The 17272-nt window shown below is 43.9% G+C and overlaps 1 protein-coding gene across 1 annotated transcript in view; it reads left to right on the top strand.

Moving 5' to 3' along the window:
• The window catches only part of PPA2 (inorganic pyrophosphatase 2), a 560296-nt gene that overhangs the window by 387943 nt on the left and 155081 nt on the right, over window positions 1-17272 (top strand). The window contains exon 8 of the mRNA XM_086962038.1: window positions 7436-7563. Within this exon, the coding sequence (XP_086818164.1) occupies window positions 7436-7563 (128 nt within the window). The remainder of the gene's footprint in view (window positions 1-7435; window positions 7564-17272) is intronic.

Genomic DNA, 17272 nt, shown 5'->3' on the forward strand with positions numbered 1-17272 from the left:
TGATTACGAGAAGATTTTAACCTCTTTTGTTGGCATTAATAATTCTATTGATGCCAGGTTCACCAAACACAATATTGGCCAGCGCAGAAACGAACCAGGCTGGTTCAATCATCTATGTACCATCTCTTTATCTAAACTTAAACATGCACTTGCAAAAAAAAACAGGGACATTGATTCAATTATTAAATTACGAGTGGACTACAAGTTTTCACTGAAACAGAGGAAGAGTGAATTACAGCAGCTGGCCTGGGATTCTCTTAACCAAGCAGCGGAACTTTCCAATAGTACTCTGTTTTGGGCAACGGTCAACTCTCCTTTTCTTAAAGATGAAAAAATACCGGAGCTGACCTCTAATGTCCAGAGCGAAGGGTGGGTTTCTCACTTTTCTAACATCTTTGACGCCAATGGAAGTGTAGACACCGACCCTAGCAGGTGGGTTGTTTTATCGTTGGATATAACAGCTGATGAGGTTGAACTTGGCATACGTGCGAGTAAGGGGGGAAAAGTCCAAGGCCCTGACGGGGTGCCAATTGATGTATACAAGGCAGCACCTTAGATGTGGGGACCTCTCTTGGCTAATGTTTTTAATGCAGCTATGTGTTTTAAGGCCCCTAAAACCTGGGCATAATCTATTATTGTCCCGATTTATAAAAAGGGTAGCAGGTCTGACGCAAAGAATTATCAACCCATTTCTCTTCTTGACTCCTCAATTAAGATCATGAGTAGAGTCATGCTTGTCAGATTAGAGGAATAGGTCGAGCAAGAGGGCATACTGGCTGATAGCCAATATGGCTTTAGGAAGGGCAGGGGTACACTCGATCAGTGCATCAATCTTGACTTGCTGATCGGGAAATATACCGAAGCAAAACCTGGCTCACTTTACTTATGCTTTGCTGACCTGAGCAGCGCCTTTAACATGGTAGACCATTCTATTTATGGTCAACCCTGTTACAGATGGGGGCTCCAGGGGGCATAATTTTCTTTCTCGCCAGGTTGTATGGGAACCTACAAACTTGTGTGCGCTTTGGCACCAAAGGCGAATGCACCCCAAATTTTAGTGTTAAAAGAGGTATTAGGCAGGGCTGTGTATTGGCCCCCCTACTTTTTATAATATTTATTAACGGAATCGATGCCATTCTGAAAAAGATTAATGCAGACGCCCCCCAGATCAACGGCGTCCCTGTATCTATACGCCAACGACGCCGTTCTATTATCTAGAACTCCCCTGGGATTACAACATTTGATTGATAGTTTTTCTACCTTTATTAAGGATAGGAAACTACTAATCAACAAGGGGAAAACATATACTATGACCTGTGGTGTTAAAAGCAAATCTTCAAATACCTTTTTTATTGATAGCGAAAAGATGCAGCAGGTAGATAAATTCTGCTACCTTGGTATCACCTTCTCCAAAGATAGGAAATGGACAGAAGAAAGTAATAATATTCGGAACAAAATGGCCAAAAATTGCTTTGGTGTTTTTAGATTTGCTGCCAAGGTTGGGGACCGACGAACCAGGGATATGCTTAAGATTTATCAAGCAAGATGTGTATCCATTGCATTATATGGGGCGGGTGTATGGGGCCACAGTTGCGATAATAATAATTTGCAAGTAGAGGAAAATTCCTTCCTAAAAAAGCTCCTGTGTCTACCACCTTCGGCCCCAACTGAGTTAATCCACCGGGAACTAGACATAAACTATTTGATAGACCTGTTAGGCCACTTATGATCTGGCGTTCAATTTGGCTTAAGGCGGAAAAATCTTTTAATAGGTCTATAATAGAGGATTGCTTGACACTGGATAAACATCTTAAGATACCTTGGGTAAAATATGTTGCTGGTTGCTTTTCTGAGATATTTAACCTGAATATCTTGCTTGATCCAAGTGCAGCATCTAGGATACCCAAAGCTGAGCTGAAAAGTAAATTTTTGGCCTTTAGGGCAAGGAAGCGGGCCTTAACCTACGGTACCTTGACAACTGTTGTGTTCTACACTAGATATAGTCTGGTAGAAGGTTTTCCTTTGTATTTAACCATGGTGACCAGGCCATCTCACAAGTTTGTACTTACCAGACTTAGATTTGGTTTGGCACACCGTCTGGTGGCTCTCCCTTCCATTAAGAAACATCCGTCGGGGCCATGTTTATGTGATGGCGTCTCTACTCAAAGCACTTTGCACTTTCTATTGTTTTGTAAACTGTACTAAAATGTACGCACTGCATTTCTGAAACCGATGTTTATTAAATATGGTGTGCGTACAGTTGATCAGGCAATGATTTTAATCTTTAATCTGAAATCGGCTGATATCTGGTTTTATACAGCCACGTTTTTAAATCATTGTGTTAATGCCAGGAAAAGCATGTGTTTTTAATGAACTATGTCTGTAACACTGTTTGTAAATCTTTTTTAGATATTGATGTATTTGTTATGATCATGTTTTTTATCCTTGTGCTTTTATGGTTATTTTATATGTGCCGAATAAAGCTTAATGAATTGAATTGAGTATGTCGTGAATAAAGTGTAAAACTCGACTTTGTATCAGTTATTTAACACAGGGATGAGAGTGTGGATGTTTTTTAATCTATCTATACGCAGGTATTTTTTATTGAGGAAACTGGGGAAAGAAATATTAAAAATTCATTCTCAGTGTGGTCACACCGTCCCCCATAACCATCTCGCCTACCTATTGGACTACAAAAACATCAGTCATTTTTTAGGTCTCGGCATCGAGACCTATTGTCATGGAGTTCGCTCTGAAGGGACCTAGAGCTGTGAACGCGCCGACCAGGGTCTGTGAACGCGCTTATGCAGGCCGGCCGAAGGCAGGCACACACACACACGCACGCGCAGTCTCTCACACACACACACGCAGACACACCCACACACGTGCAGACACACGCGCGCAGACACACACACACACACACACGTGCCAAGCCCCCCAAGCCCCACTTACCGCATCAGCCGCCACTCCTGATTTCTGCTGCCACCAGTCTCTGGGCCATCCACTCCATGGGCGCGGGCTTCTCGCAAAGACGGAAGTCCCGCCCCACGACAGCCGTGAGCTTGCACATCCCGAAACCGGAAGTTCGGGAGTGTGCACGCTTACGGCTTGGTTTATTTTTTGATCGTGTTAGGCATAGCACCATACGTGCAGAGATTCACACCCACGAGAAGCAATTATTTCTGAAAGGAGTCACAAAACGCTGTTTCACTGTGGCTGTTTGTCAGTCCTGCTTGTGTGAGTGAACTTCACATCAAGTGATGCAGATGCTGTCAGCTGGCCGCCGCAAACCAACAGAAGAAGCCTGAGTGAGAACTGAGCAATCGTATTTATTCCTAGACATTTAATACAGTTTTGAACCATATTTCATAGTTTATCTTCTGTGCGGTATAGTCTGCGTGGTTGTCCGGTTGCTTGAGAAAAATATTTCTGGAGTTGCCCAGCGTAGTAGTGAGTGTGCAGGGTAGTGAGTGTGCAGAGTAGTGAGTGTGCAGGGTAGTGAGTGCAGAGTAGTGAGTGCAGAGTAGTGAGTGCAGAGTAGTGAGTGCAGAGTAGTGAGTGCAGAGAGTAGTGAGTGCAGAGAGTAGTGAGTGCAGAGAGTAGTGAGTGCAGAGTAGTGAGTAGTGAGTGCAGAGTAGTGAGTGCAGAGTAGTGAGTGCAGAGTAGTGAGTGTAGTGAGTGCAGAGTAGTGAGTGCAGAGTAGTGAGTGCAGAGTAGTGAGTGCAGAGTAGTGAGTGCAGAGTAGTGAGTAGTGAGTGCAGAGTAGTGAGTGCAGAGTAGTGAGTGCAGAGTAGTGAGTGCAGAGTAGTGAGTAGTGAGTGCAGAATAGTGAGTGCAGAGTAGTGAGTGCAGAGTAGTGAGTGCAGAGTAGTGAGTGCAGAGTAGTGAGTGCAGAGTAGTGAGTGCAGAGAGTAGTGAGTGCAGAGAGTAGTGAGTGCAGAGAGTAGTGAGTGCAGAGTAGTGAGTTGAGTGCAGAGTAGTGAGTGCAGAGTAGTGAGTGCAGAGTAGTGAGTGCAGAGTAGTGAGTGCAGAGAGTAGTGAGTGCAGAGTAGTGAGTGCAGAGTAGTGAGTGCAGAGTAGTGAGTGCAGAGTAGTGAGTGCAGAGAGTAGTGAGTGCAGAGTAGTGAGTGCAGAGTAGTGAGTGCAGAGTAGTGAGTGCAGAGTAGTGAGTGCAGAGTAGTGAGTGCTGAGTAGTGAGTGCAGAGTAGTGAGTAGTGAGTGCAGAGAGTAGTGAGTGCAGAGTAGTGAGTGCAGAGTAGTGAGTGCAGAGTAGTGAGTGCAGAGAGTAGTGAGTGCAGAGAGTAGTGAGTGCAGAGTAGTGAGTGCAGAGTAGTGAGTGCAGAGTAGTGAGTAGTGAGTAGTGAGTAGTGAGTAGTGAGTAGTGAGTAGTGAGTGCTGAGTAGTGAGTAGTGAGTAGTGAGTGCAGAGTAGTGAGTGCAAAGTAGTGAGTAGTGAGTGCAAAGTAGTGAGTGCATAGTAGTGAGTGCCGAGTAGTGAGTGCAGAGTAGTGAATGCAGAGTAGTGAGTGCAGAGTAGTGAGTAGTGAGTGCAGAGTAGTGAGTGCAGAGTAGTGAGTGCAGAGTAGTGAGTGCAGAGTAGTGAGTGCAGAGTGGTGAGTGCAGAGTAGTGAGTGCAGAGTAGTGAGTAGTGAGTGCAGAGTAGTGAGTAGTGAGTGCAGAGTAGTGAGTGCAGAGAGTAGTGAGTGCAGAGTAGTGAGTGCAGAGTAGTGAGTGCAGAGTAGTGAGTAGTGAGTGCAGAGTAGTGAGTGCAGAGTAGTGAGTGCAGAGTAGTGAGTGCAGAGTAGTGAGTAGTGAGTGCAGAGTAGTGAGTAGTGAGTGCAGAGTAGTGAGTAGTGAGTGCTGAGTAGTGAGTAGTGAGTGCAAAGTAGTGAGTAGTGAGTGCAAAGTAGTGAGTAGTGAGTGCAAAGTAGTGAGTGCAGAGTACTGAGTGCAGAGTAGTGAGTGCAGAGTAGTGAGTGCAGAGTAGTGAGTAGTGAGTGCAGAGTAGTGAGTGCAGAGTAGTGAGTAGTGAGTGCAGAGTAGTGAGTAGTGAGTGCTGAGTAGTGAGTGCAGAGTAGTGAGTGCTGAGTAGTGAGTAGTGAGTGCAGAGTAGTGAGTAGTGAGTGCTGAGTAGTGAGTGCAAAGTAGTGAGTGCAGAGTAGTGAGTGCAGAGTAGTGAGTAGTGAGTGCAAAGTAGTGAGTAGTGAGTGCAGAGTAGTGAGTGCCGAGTAGTGAGTGCCGAGTAGTGAGTGCAGAGTAGTGAGTGCAGAGTAGTGAGTGCAGAGTAGTGAGTGCAGAGTAGTGAGTGCAGAGAGTAGTGAGTGCAGAGTAGTGAGTGCAGAGTAGTGAGTGCAGAGTAGTGAGTGCAGAGTAGTGAGTGCAGAGAGTAGTGAGTGCAGAGAGTAGTGAGTGCAGAGTAGTGAGTGCAGAGTAGTGAGTGCAGAGTAGTGAGTGCCGAGTAGTGAGTGCCGAGTAGTGAGTGCAGAGTAGTGAGTGCAGAGTAGTGAGTAGTGAGTGCAGAGTAGTGAGTAGTGAGTGCTGAGTAGTGAGTGCAGAGTAGTGAGTAGTGAGTAGTGAGTGCAGAGTAGTGAGTAGTGAGTAGTGAGTGCAGAGTAGTGAGTGCTGAGTAGTGAGTAGTGAGTGCAGAGTAGTGAGTGCAGAGTAGTGAGTAGTGAGTGCAGAGTAGTGAGTAGTGAGTGCAGAGTAGTGAGTAGTGAGTGCAGAGTAGTGAGTAGTGAGTGCAGAGTAGTGAGTAGTGAGTGCAGAGTAGTGAGTGCAGAGTAGTGAGTGCAGAGTAGTGAGTGCAGAGTAGTGAGTGCAGAGTAGTGAGTAGTGAGTGCAGAGTAGTGAGTGCAGAGTAGTGAGTGCAGAGTAGTGAGTGCAGAGTAGTGAGTGCAGAGTAGTGAGTGCAGAGTAGTGAGTGCAGAGTAGTGAGTAGTGAGTGCAGAGTAGTGAGTAGTGAGTGCAGAGTAGTGAGTGCTGAGTAGTGAGTGCAGAGTAGTGAGTGCTGAGTAGTGAGTAGTGAGTGCAGAGTAGTGAGTAGTGAGTGCAAAGTAGTGAGTGCCGAGTAGTGAGTGCAGAGTAGTGAGTGCAGAGTAGTGAGTGCAGAGTAGTGAGTAGTGAGTAGTGAGTGCTGAGTAGTGAGTGCAGAGTAGTGAGTAGTGAGTAGTGAGTGCAGAGTAGCGAGTGCTGAGTAGTGAGTAGTGAGTGCAGAGTAGTGAGTGCAGAGTAGTGAGTGCAGAGTAGTGAGTGCAGAGTAGTGAGTGCAGAGTAGTGAGTGCAGAGTGGTGAGTGCAGAGTAGTGAGTGCAGAGTAGTGAGTAGTGAGTGCAGAGTAGTGAGTGCAGAGTAGTGAGTGCAGAGTAGTGAGTGCAGAGTAGTGAGTGCAGAGTAGTGAGTGCAGAGTAGTGAGTAGTGAGTGCAGAGTAGTGAGTGCAGAGTTGTGAGTGCAGAGTTGAGTGCAGAGTTGTGAGTGCAGAGTTGTGAGTGCAGAGTTGTGAGTGCAGAGTTGTGAGTGCAGAGTTGTGAGTGCAGAGTAGTGAGTGCAGAATGCAGAGTTGTGAGTGCAGAGTAGTGAGTGCAGGTGCAGAGCAGTAAGTGCAGGTGCAGAGCGGTGTGTGCTGTTGAGTGCAGAGTGCTGTGTGCTGTTGAGTGCAGAGTGCTGTGTGCTGTTGAGTGCAGAGTGCTGTGTATTGGCAATGTAAATGACAATGTCATTTGTTTATGATTTAAAGAAAAAAAAAGAAATGTCATGAGCAATGCCAATAGCTCTTCCTTTAATGATGCCGAGACCATTGCATTGTAAATGCTTGTTATTGATGGATACTTTTTTCGGTGTGATTAAAACGTGTCCTGTGTTGCAGTTAGAGAGAAAAGCTATTCACGTTGGGAACCTTTGACCCCTGGGGTGAATTAATTGTTTTTGTCAACACTTTAAAAAAAAGCCTGCGTTCGGGTTATTATACGAGATTTTTTTTAAAAATTGCATTTTCTCATACTTCAACACTCCGAGTGAAGTAGCTTTGAGCAGAGGACTGTGTTTTTGTTCTTTAGTTCACTAAAGCTATCCGCAGAGACCTTATTGTCCGTCCATTTAATGTTGCCTTCTGCCCTGTCCTGTTTTCTCTTTGATAAAGTCTGTCTATTATCTCTCCTGCTGTTTCCTGCCTTTGTTGCAGGCCCAGCAAAGGGAAATGGCTCCTGATAGTGTTATCACATCACAAAGCATTATCCCCTGCCCCTGGCCTAGGGCACATGTGTGTGAAGGAGAAGTGAGTGGGAAAGGGATTGTCACCTTCTGCCAGCTAGATCATGATGGCTGTCCTCCCTCTCGCATACCGCATGCGATAGGCATAAAATAGTTACGTTTCTAAGATATTATATTGTGCAAAATATTTTCTAGATGCCTGTTATATATAACTTACAATTTTTTTTCAGATATTGATGATGTCCGGAAGTATAAACCGGGTTACCTCGAAGCTACGGTTAACTGGCTAAAATTGTACAAAGTCCCAAATGGAAATCCGGAAAACCAGTTTGGTTTTAATGGAGAGTTTAAAGATAAGGTAAAAATAACAGAAAACTGCAGAAGCAATGTGTTTTATTCTCCATGTTTGAATTGATGCATTAAGTTTTATGAGCAAATGAAAGTCTAAAAACACTGATAACGTGATCATCCGCCATTTATAGTGCTTACAACTGTTAACAACATCTAAGTGCTAGATGTACCAGAGGCTCAGCTTTAAAACTGGATGCGCTTCTTCATTCTTCTTACCACTGCAGAACTTCTCTGATAGTGAATTTCAGAGTCTGCCAGAGAAGTAAATTAACGAAGGCTTTAGAAAAATATATCACCTCGTAGGTTTCATCTTATAGCATTTGTAAATGTATAGCTTTTTCGGGATCCACAAAAATAAACCGGAGTCTACTTTAAAAATGACATGTACACAAATTGTAGATGTGCATTGTGTACTTCTACCGCCTCATGCCAATGTCTTAAGTAGGATGAAAATGGTTTGCATGGGGCCAGAGTGTGTCTACTGTTACTCTGGTGTGAAAATCATAACTAAGAACCCTTTATAATGGACATGGCTTATGGTACTAAGGACCCACTCTAACACATTTGATCAGATGCCTAAGAATGGTTTTGCCATGTCTGCTATGCGCTCACGACGCTTCTCTTCACAGCTTTGTCGTCATGTTTAGGACGTAACACGAAGGCAATCTTTAGAAGCTACACATTTGTGTTGGATGTGGGACAAGTTCTCCACAAGTGTGTTCTGCAAAGTTCTGTGTTGTAGGTTGCTACACCCTGTCTATGTACCCAGGCCCAAAACACTCTGAAGTTTCTGCAGTATTGTTAACCGAGTTTTCCCAATCTCTAAATAGATAAAAACCAAACAAAGTGAACTAGAAATATATTCTTTACAAATGTATGATTCGAGTCTTAATTTATAGATGGTAAATGAAATCTGCGAGCAAAAAGATGTTTAACAGGTTCTTATCCTGGGTCAATGAATTTGGCAAGGGACCTCTAAATCTAATGTAAACTATTAACATGTCTTGTTAGGTGTGGAAGGGAAAGTAGACTGGTTGAAATGCAAGCTTTGAGAACCAGTCTTGTAGCAGAAGCCAGAGCAGCGGTCTCAAAATAAGCACTGCTGTTGCTCTTGCAGCAGGAGAGAGGGTGTGCATGAGACAGGCATATGATATCTTCAACGAATCAGACGAAGGAAAGGCACATATTTACACAGAAACATCAGGTTGTTGACTCACAGCATGTGTGTGTTGGAAGTAGTTTATCCAAACACATGGACCCCTTGAAAAGGATAATATGAGAGATCTCCTCCTTGGAAAATATTGAAGAGGTTGTTGGGAGTTGCACGTTTTTCAAGAACGTCAACTTGTATAATTTAAAATAAAGGATTAACTTCATGAACCACTCTTTATTGGACGTGGGTATTTTCCAGCAAAAGCCTACTATAAAACTTTTTTGCATTCAAAACTATTGATACCCCCTATATGAAGCGAGACTGAACAGGCACTTCCAAGGTTACTTGAGGTTCTGGATATGAGGAGAAGATCAAATATACTTTAAAATATTACATTTCACCCACGAAAAACATTTCACCCAGCACCATGACCAAAACGACAACAATTCTAAAGGTCACTTTACAGAGGACCCGAAGGTGTTGAATGAGAAACATCTCCGTAATATATGAAATATCAATTGCAGGAGTGTTTATAGCTTCATGATGGTCAACATTGACACAACTGTCAGCCTTTTGGCTTCAAGAGTATTGACCGAAATATTATACGATGATTGCTTATCTTAGCCTTAGAGAATTTACTCATACTCCGGTCTGGTCAACAGGCTAAGTTATTTAATTCTGGAGTTCTTAGTGAGTCTTAAAAGCTCGTTTAGATATCTACCAGAGGGTCCAATTGATAGAGAATATACTTTTTTTCTAACACATTTTATTGAGTTCATTGTATATCAACCCAAACAATAAAAACATCAAGCCTAAGCCATGAGGGCCTCAGTGGAATTATTGAGGAATACAGAAAATCTACACTGAGTCATTCACTGCAACAAAGGTGACAGTCAGCACTGCCCCAATAGCATGAATACACATTATTTACAGAGAATAACCATAGTACAGAGCATGGGCACTCGAAAACATTTGCCCATAGGCCACAACATACGGTCTATAGTGTACGAGGGCCACATTGATGCCAGCAGGGTGGCAGTAGGAAGTCTTGGTGGGCCAGGGATATTGTGTAAAGAGGTTTAAACAAATGTTAAATAAACTGGCAAGCATTTCTTTGCTGCTAAATAAATGCTTTCCCGTTTATTAAAAAAAAATTCTGTATCCTAGTGTTCCTAGGGCGCAGCACTGCTCGCGCAGGCGAAAGCCCTTTTGTCCAGGGTTTGAAAACGGACCCTGGAATTGCACACACTCGTGCATGTGCTTTTCCTTTTGGGTTCTGCGATTGGGCTTTGTTTGTGTGTTTTTTTTAAACAGAGCACGCAATAGGCCAAAGGCGGGCACATTGCTCCGCCCATGGCCTATTGGTGTCCACCAAAGCCCATATGTTTTCAATTATCGTGCCCAGACACGGGCACGATAATTGAAAACATATGGCTCATATTGGCGCGTTCACGCGCACCACTCTCAGGCTTGTTTTTTCTTTTACAATAGCGATCGCTTTCGCAATCACTTTCAGTGCTGCTTGTTTTACTTGTTTAAGAGGTTATTGACGAAGCAAACGTCTTTGTTGAAAACGTCATTACAAGTTTAATTATTTATTATTTAAAATATTGTGTGATAAAAGTTTCTATTTTTCTGTGCTCTTCTGTTTTCCCTGGTGAAGCAATCTCCGTGTATTTCCTCGTCTCCCTGTTACACAAACACCAACAATGGTACAAATGATGATTGGCTGCATTCTTGCTTTGGTGTAAAGTTCATGCAAACTAAGCCCAGGCTGCCAGCTTCCCTGCTAGAGCGCCATGGGTGGTCTTGGGCAAAGAGAAGCATGTGCCGCGCCCCACTCCTTTACCTCCCCAATAGGGAGTGATTTGGGACCAGGGTGAATGAACACTACTTTCACAGATGACGTGTTGTGACAAGGAACCTACGCGAGGGAGGCGGCACATCTGCTCTCGCATAAGGAGATGTTAAAATAGACTATTGATTGTTTAAAAACCCAGGTCAGCATCATCAATGAAATATTAGTCCTCCCGCCACATGAAAAGAGAACAATACGATACTGGGTGGAGGGACAGGGTTAATCTCCGGCCAGAAGCGATCAGAGAAGGTCCGCTGTGCGTCTTCCCTTCCACGTGCCAAGGGATGCAGTTTGGAAACACTGGTTTATGGTGCCTGTTAAATGACTTTCACATCATCTTTCACTGAGAAAATCCCAGTACCTTGCTCGGGTCACCTCCCGGCGTCGAGCTGTGATGGTCGGGTTACAGGCAGCGCGGATACTGTTACCGTTAACAGAGGGGAAGCTGCAGGCAGCGCTTTGCCTCAGTGTGAAAGTGCAAGCGCTATATCCGACCAGGGAAGTGGAGAGGTGAAGAAGCTACCCTCTCTGGGGGTGCAGAGGGGCGCCTCGCTTTATTGGGAAGTGAAGTTCTGTGCTTTACTTTTAATGTTATGAGTAAAGTGCGGGTGCTGCCATGATACCAAAAGTAAAGAAATAGAAAAAACATCTTTACTTTTGGTATCATCGCGTCACCTGCGCTTTACTTTTAACTTTAAAAGTAAAGCGTTGTTGCTCGATGCTTGTCTGTGATAACTTGGATTTTCACAGTATCACGCCTTTCTGCAACCCATTAACCAGTGTCAGCTCTAATGTATTTTTATCCTGGCCTGGGGTCATTTTAAGCCTATTTATGCTTGACAAATGCACATGCTCAGTGAGACAATCACTCAGACTTTTTCATCCTGTCGGATACATGCCTATTGGTTAGTGAAGAAATTGTTTCTTACATTAAATTTGTGTTTGCCGTGTGAGATGCAATCTAAGATCAGCAGAATTGTTGACTGTGTGTAGAAAATAAATGCTGATAGGTGTATTCAGACATCCCTCGCCTCCTGCTGAGCGGATGTCGTTAGTCGCCTCACGGGGTGTTTTTAAGAGAGGTGACGGGCGCACTGGTGTTTTCTGGGGCATTGCTGCTGGTCCTGCAACCGCCCCCAGTGTTTATATCTGGAGCTGGTCGGTGCACACCCCTGTGTGCCTCTATTTCAAGATGTGTACTGCCCCTTCCTGTACACGCTGAAGCTCGGGCACCACCAGGGTGATTCTGATGTGCCAAGACCAGAGGGCACCAGCAAAGCAAACAAGCAAATGTGGCCCCATTTCAAGGGCAAGGAGCTGCAAGTAATGCCTTGCCTAGTGGGAGCAGCAAAAATCCTTCTATGGGCCCACTCCTATCGCTGGGCTAGTCCCTCAGATGTAGTCACACTTTTCCAATTTCAAAAGTGAGGCGATTTCTTTTCTCCTCTTAAATATTTAGGCCCAGCGAGCATGTGTTGACCTGTGTGCCCTGATACAAATACTGTGCCGCATTTTCCGTTGGACACGCCGCACACAAGTCCACGTGCATTAGCCCTTTTTTGTATTTGTTATTTTAAGAAACCGCCCACTGCCTTCCAAACGTGGCCTGCGCTTCCATGAGTGGCTCGCCGGCTCAGGACAGGAACACTTGGACCCGCAGCTACAGATTTCCCATTTTCAATAACGCCTCTTTCCCAGCGGCAGGGGTAAGTGCGCTTTACAACACACACACTGTTCTCCTCACGCAGTATGGGGCACGTGGAGTGAGATTCAGTGTTTGAGTGATAGTGAGATCCAGTGTTCCCTCGTCATGTGCTCACCCATGTGTGCTTCCTCCCCACTTCCCTCCGTCATGTGCTCACCCTGTGTGCTTCCTCCCCACTTCCCTCTGTCATGTGCTCACCCAGGTTTGCTTCCTCCCCACTTCCCTCCATGATGTGCTCACCCATGTGTACCCCTCCCCACTTCCTTCTGTGATGTGCTCACCCTGTGTGCTTCCTCCCACCTTCCGCCGTCATGTGCTCACCCTGAGTGCTTCCTCCCCACTATCCTCCGTGATGTGCTCACTCATGTTTGCTTCCTCCCCACTTCCTTCCATGATGTGCTCACCCATGTGTACTCCTCCCCACTTCCCTCAGTGATGTGCTCACCCTGTGTGCTTCCTCCCACTTTCCACCGTCATGTGCTCACCCATGTGTGCTTCCTCCCCACTTCCCTCCATCATGTGCTCACCCATGTGTGCTTCCTCCCCACTTCCCTCCATCATGTGCTCACCCTCTGTGCTTCCTCTCCACTTCCCTCCATCATGTGCTCACCCTTGTTTGCTTCCCCCCCACGGTCCCTCCTCGCCCTTCATCCTGCACCTCCAAGTCCAACCCTCCTCTCTAGCATCTCCTCTCCTGTACCAGGGCACAGTTTTACACCTCACATCCTCTCCTCTCTTTCCATTAGCTTCATTTCCCACAAAAATCGATTTGCTTCAAGTACATAAAAAGCATTGTCATTTACAATGCCAATACCTCAAACTCTAGTAAAAGCGAGACCTATTGCATTGCAAATGCTTGTTTAATAGTACCTCCTCAAGTGAAGTTTGTATCTGAATATTTTAGGCTTTCTGCCCTTGTTTGCTTTTGCTCATTCTGCTCCTAAAAAAAAAAAAAAAAGCATGATGAACATTCATAGTTTGCATAACCTTCACTGGCACAAAATGGTGACCTTTTTTGATTTCCCAATTGCTTCAGACATACTTAATATGGTTCAGTCAATACCACAATCTTCTGAGCGGCAGTCCTATTCAAGTCCATTTTCATTACTGCCCTGCCCATTCTCTCTGCGGAGTTTGATCATGACAGATTCCTAAGGGAAACAGTGGGAACTTTTTGTAATTATCTTTGGTCTTGCAGGCAGGGGAGGCATTTCCTTCTCTCACTATATAAATTAAGATAATAACAGACAGCATTATAATAATGTCTTAGGGATGAGCCAGATCTGCCATCCTTCTGCAGCTTGAAATGTGGAAGTTGAAGTAGTCCGTTCTTGTAAGGAAACAGGCTTTTTGCAGGTTTCCCCCCTCACTTTTTGCACCCATTCGGGCTGCTAGTTGCTGTTGTTTGGAACTGGACTGGAAAATGCTCTGGTGGCCATGTACCTGCCCAATTCTACTCCATTGCCCCCTCCCCCCGACCATCATCTTGCTGGAGTAGCCGAACTAATGTTTACAAACTTTTGAAAGATTTCCAAACATTTTGTTGACCAATGCTTATTTGCGGCTAAATTAAAACATTGATAAAACCTTTAAAAATCTGTATCTCTGGATCACTTTTGTGGATTTTGCTCATCAAGGACTCTACAAATTCATAAAAATATAATCTATTTTTATAAATTGGTGTTGTGTGACTTTCTTATTTCGTTGTTTGGTATTATTAAATGCATTACACTAAGTTCCTTTATTCAAGCCTTGCTGCTCAAAGCCATAGCTACCCAGAGTTGAGCTTAAGGTTGTTCAAACGAGCCTGACTGTACCCAAGACAGTTTTTGTGAGTTATTCCACAGTAAGGGCCCACAGCCATATCATATAATTAGGGCACCCGGTTTTCCACTTAAATGGAATTTTGCATATAAATACAGACAGATTTTTTCCCCCTTTCTATGTATTTATAAATAGACATTGACAAACAGGCGATGTGTCTATATGTTTCTGAGGTTCACAGGGGCTTCAGAAGAAGAAATTTGAAACCGTTGCCAGATTCTCCTGCACACTATTCTTCCATCTAAATCACCAGAGCCTCTACCGCCCTGACTGCAGCAGGTCCGGAGCTCTTATCAGCTTTTTTGAATGCATGCTCTCGGTTGTTTAGGCTGGAATTAGTTGGCTCTTTCTCTAGACTCTGTGCCTATGTGGATCGCTAGAAAGGAAAAGGAGGGAACACCATTGGTAAGTGGGAGGAGACCCCAGGACACTCTAAAATCATAGCGTGGGCTTTGGACATCACAGTGTCTGGCATAGTGAGGTCACACCCAAATAAAGGACACGAAGGAAACTTTCAACCTGGACAATTCGCAAAGTCGAAGGAAGGGGGCATGGAGCGATACCAGGAGGGCAAAGGTCATTGTTATATCACCTTGACGACTGTGCCAACATTAATAGCGCAGGGTGCTGTCCCGACCCACTCAAAAATTGTTTAAGCAGTAGGGGTTATCTGCAACACCCCTCTAGCATCACCACAAAAATATCCCTTCTGGCTTCAAGTCCTACACAGTGTTGTCCCTCTACTGGAGTTCTTAATAACTTCAAACTGTCGCCAATAAGGGACAGTTTAAGGGCATAGGCAAGTAGGGCTCTCTCATTGGTCAAGAACCTTAGACTGGGCCTTTGTTGGCGTATGGCCTTCACGGGCAGCGCTCTCATTTATCTTGAAGTGAGTAACCAAGCCCAAATCTCGGCTTCTGCTCACCATCCTGTGAGCCTGGGCAAATCACTTGATTTACCAGTGCATGTAGAAATTAAAGTGATCTTGTGTAATTAGACTGGCACTCATGTCTACCGCTTCAATGCCTTTGGTGCGCGCTATACAAAAAGGCACAACGTTGTAAAATATCAAAGTTTTTGTCTTTGAGAAAGCAAAAGGTAACCTTACAAGATGAACATGATAAACAAGAAGAAATAGGAGGAATTAATGTACAATTTGAGTCTTGCCCATCTCCGGATTCTGGGCAAATCACTTGAAGTGAAATGCCGGCTCATGTAACGGGTACAAGTGGCAAGAGGCCACTTGCATTCTGTTCCCTGGACTACTTTTGCTCTGAAGTGAAGGGTGTTAGCAGTTGATAAAGTTGTAGATCATAAGTCCTAACTGGGATTAAGCTGTACAGACCATATGGATAACTAGGACATAGGGATTCCTTCAGTCTGTACTCTGAATAGTTTGTACTAATGTCCGGAGACCAGACAGCTAAAGGCAAAAAACAACCAGAAAGAGCCTCAATGTCCTCAAAGTCTCTTGAAATACACATGTTCTTGTCCTACAATGGCAAAGTTTTCAAGTGAATGTATTTTGTTTATTTAATTTAACACAGATATATATATATATATATATCAGAACCACATCCTTTGTAACGCCGGGACACCGGGACAGCGGTGCATTAAGGGGCAAAGGTTCCCCTTCAAAAAATGCAGGTCCACAAAACGTAGCAACGCTACGTAAAATGCACTCCCCTCGAGATACCAGGAAAAAAGTTCTCAGCAAAATGTGCTTTTCCCAAAATCCATATTTATTTAAAGTGCAGCATCGTGATAAGTCATGGAAACGCAACCCAACGCGTTTCGGCGAGAAAAATCGCCTTGGTCACGGGTAGTTACAAATCCAATGAGCAAACATTTAAATAAAGTTTCAACGTGATAAGTGCAACATAAACAAAGGACTCATTGCTTGTTTGTGGCGGCCATCTTTGAATGGAGTGTACATTCATTAGTCTCATAGTTCAAAGAAACAAGAATACGTTTGAGAGGCACCTTCTCTAAATAAAAAAGCATTTGGCATAAATAAGCCCATCATTGCCACTTATCTAATGACCTGACATGCAAAGGGAAAATGACAGAAAAGCTTAAATGCGCGTTCGATATTCACGCTAACATCTTAACTTAGAAAAACATCCGGTTTCTAAATTCTCCTTTAGATTCAGGCTATCAATGAAACATCAGTTCAGCAATAAACGCGTATATACACAGAACCCCAAGTGAGGTTTTACATTCTGTCGTGTTAGTTTACCTAGGTTATTTTTTAACCAACATACATTCTTGGTCTCTATTTAAATAATTTTCTGTTCTGTGAAACATTACACTGTCCAACTTCAGTGGGTTGACTTAACAGAAAGGTGCCCGATACGTTCAGTGCGTTACATGCTCTAAGTGGAATCCCAAGTGAGATATACTGTATAAGGCAGTCATTCGTATCAATCCAAGTGTATATAGTCTTAGACGGATGTTTCTCCCTGTGCATCATAACATAGTCAGTACCTATAAGTGAAACACAAAAGAAAAGGTGCCAGTCAGAATCTCTCTCATGCATAACCAGAGACTAATAATTTAAGCTATGAGTCTTATACTGAGTGAGTGAAAGTGATGAAACAAAATTAAAATAACAGAATACATTTAAAAACATCGGGAGGCACTAACAAGACCAAGGGCTAAAAACCAATTTTCAGTTCTAATTACATTCACAGCAAATACTTTGTTAACCATATCCAGACTACAATTTACATTAATCACCTAGATGCCATTTCATTTCTTCCTCCGAATTTAAACCCCTAGGCATCAGGGTGTCGAGCTCAATGATATACCTGTTCTCCATCTGTCTTAATTTGCGGATCTTATCACCACCTCTCCTCATGGCAGGGAGCTTGTCAATTACGAAGAACTTGAGCAGATTTCTGTTGCTCTTGTGTTGTTCTTCGAAATGACGTGCGATGGGCGAGGTTTGATCCTTGTTTTCAATAGATCTCATGTGTTTAAGGACACGTTTCTTGGCAGGGAACATCGTGCTCCCTACGTACTTCCTTGAACACGGGCATGTCAAAACATACACGCAAAATTCAGATAAGCATGTTAGGTGTTTGTTGATAGGCTTTTCCACTGCTTCAACAGGAAAAAAGACTTTCTTGATGTTTTGACTATACCTGCACGCTTTGCATTTCATGCAGGTATAG

This window comes from Lissotriton vulgaris, chromosome 3_1, assembly GCF_964263255.1.
Source record: "Lissotriton vulgaris chromosome 3_1, aLisVul1.2, whole genome shotgun sequence".
Classification (NCBI taxonomy): Eukaryota; Metazoa; Chordata; class Amphibia; order Caudata; family Salamandridae; genus Lissotriton; species Lissotriton vulgaris.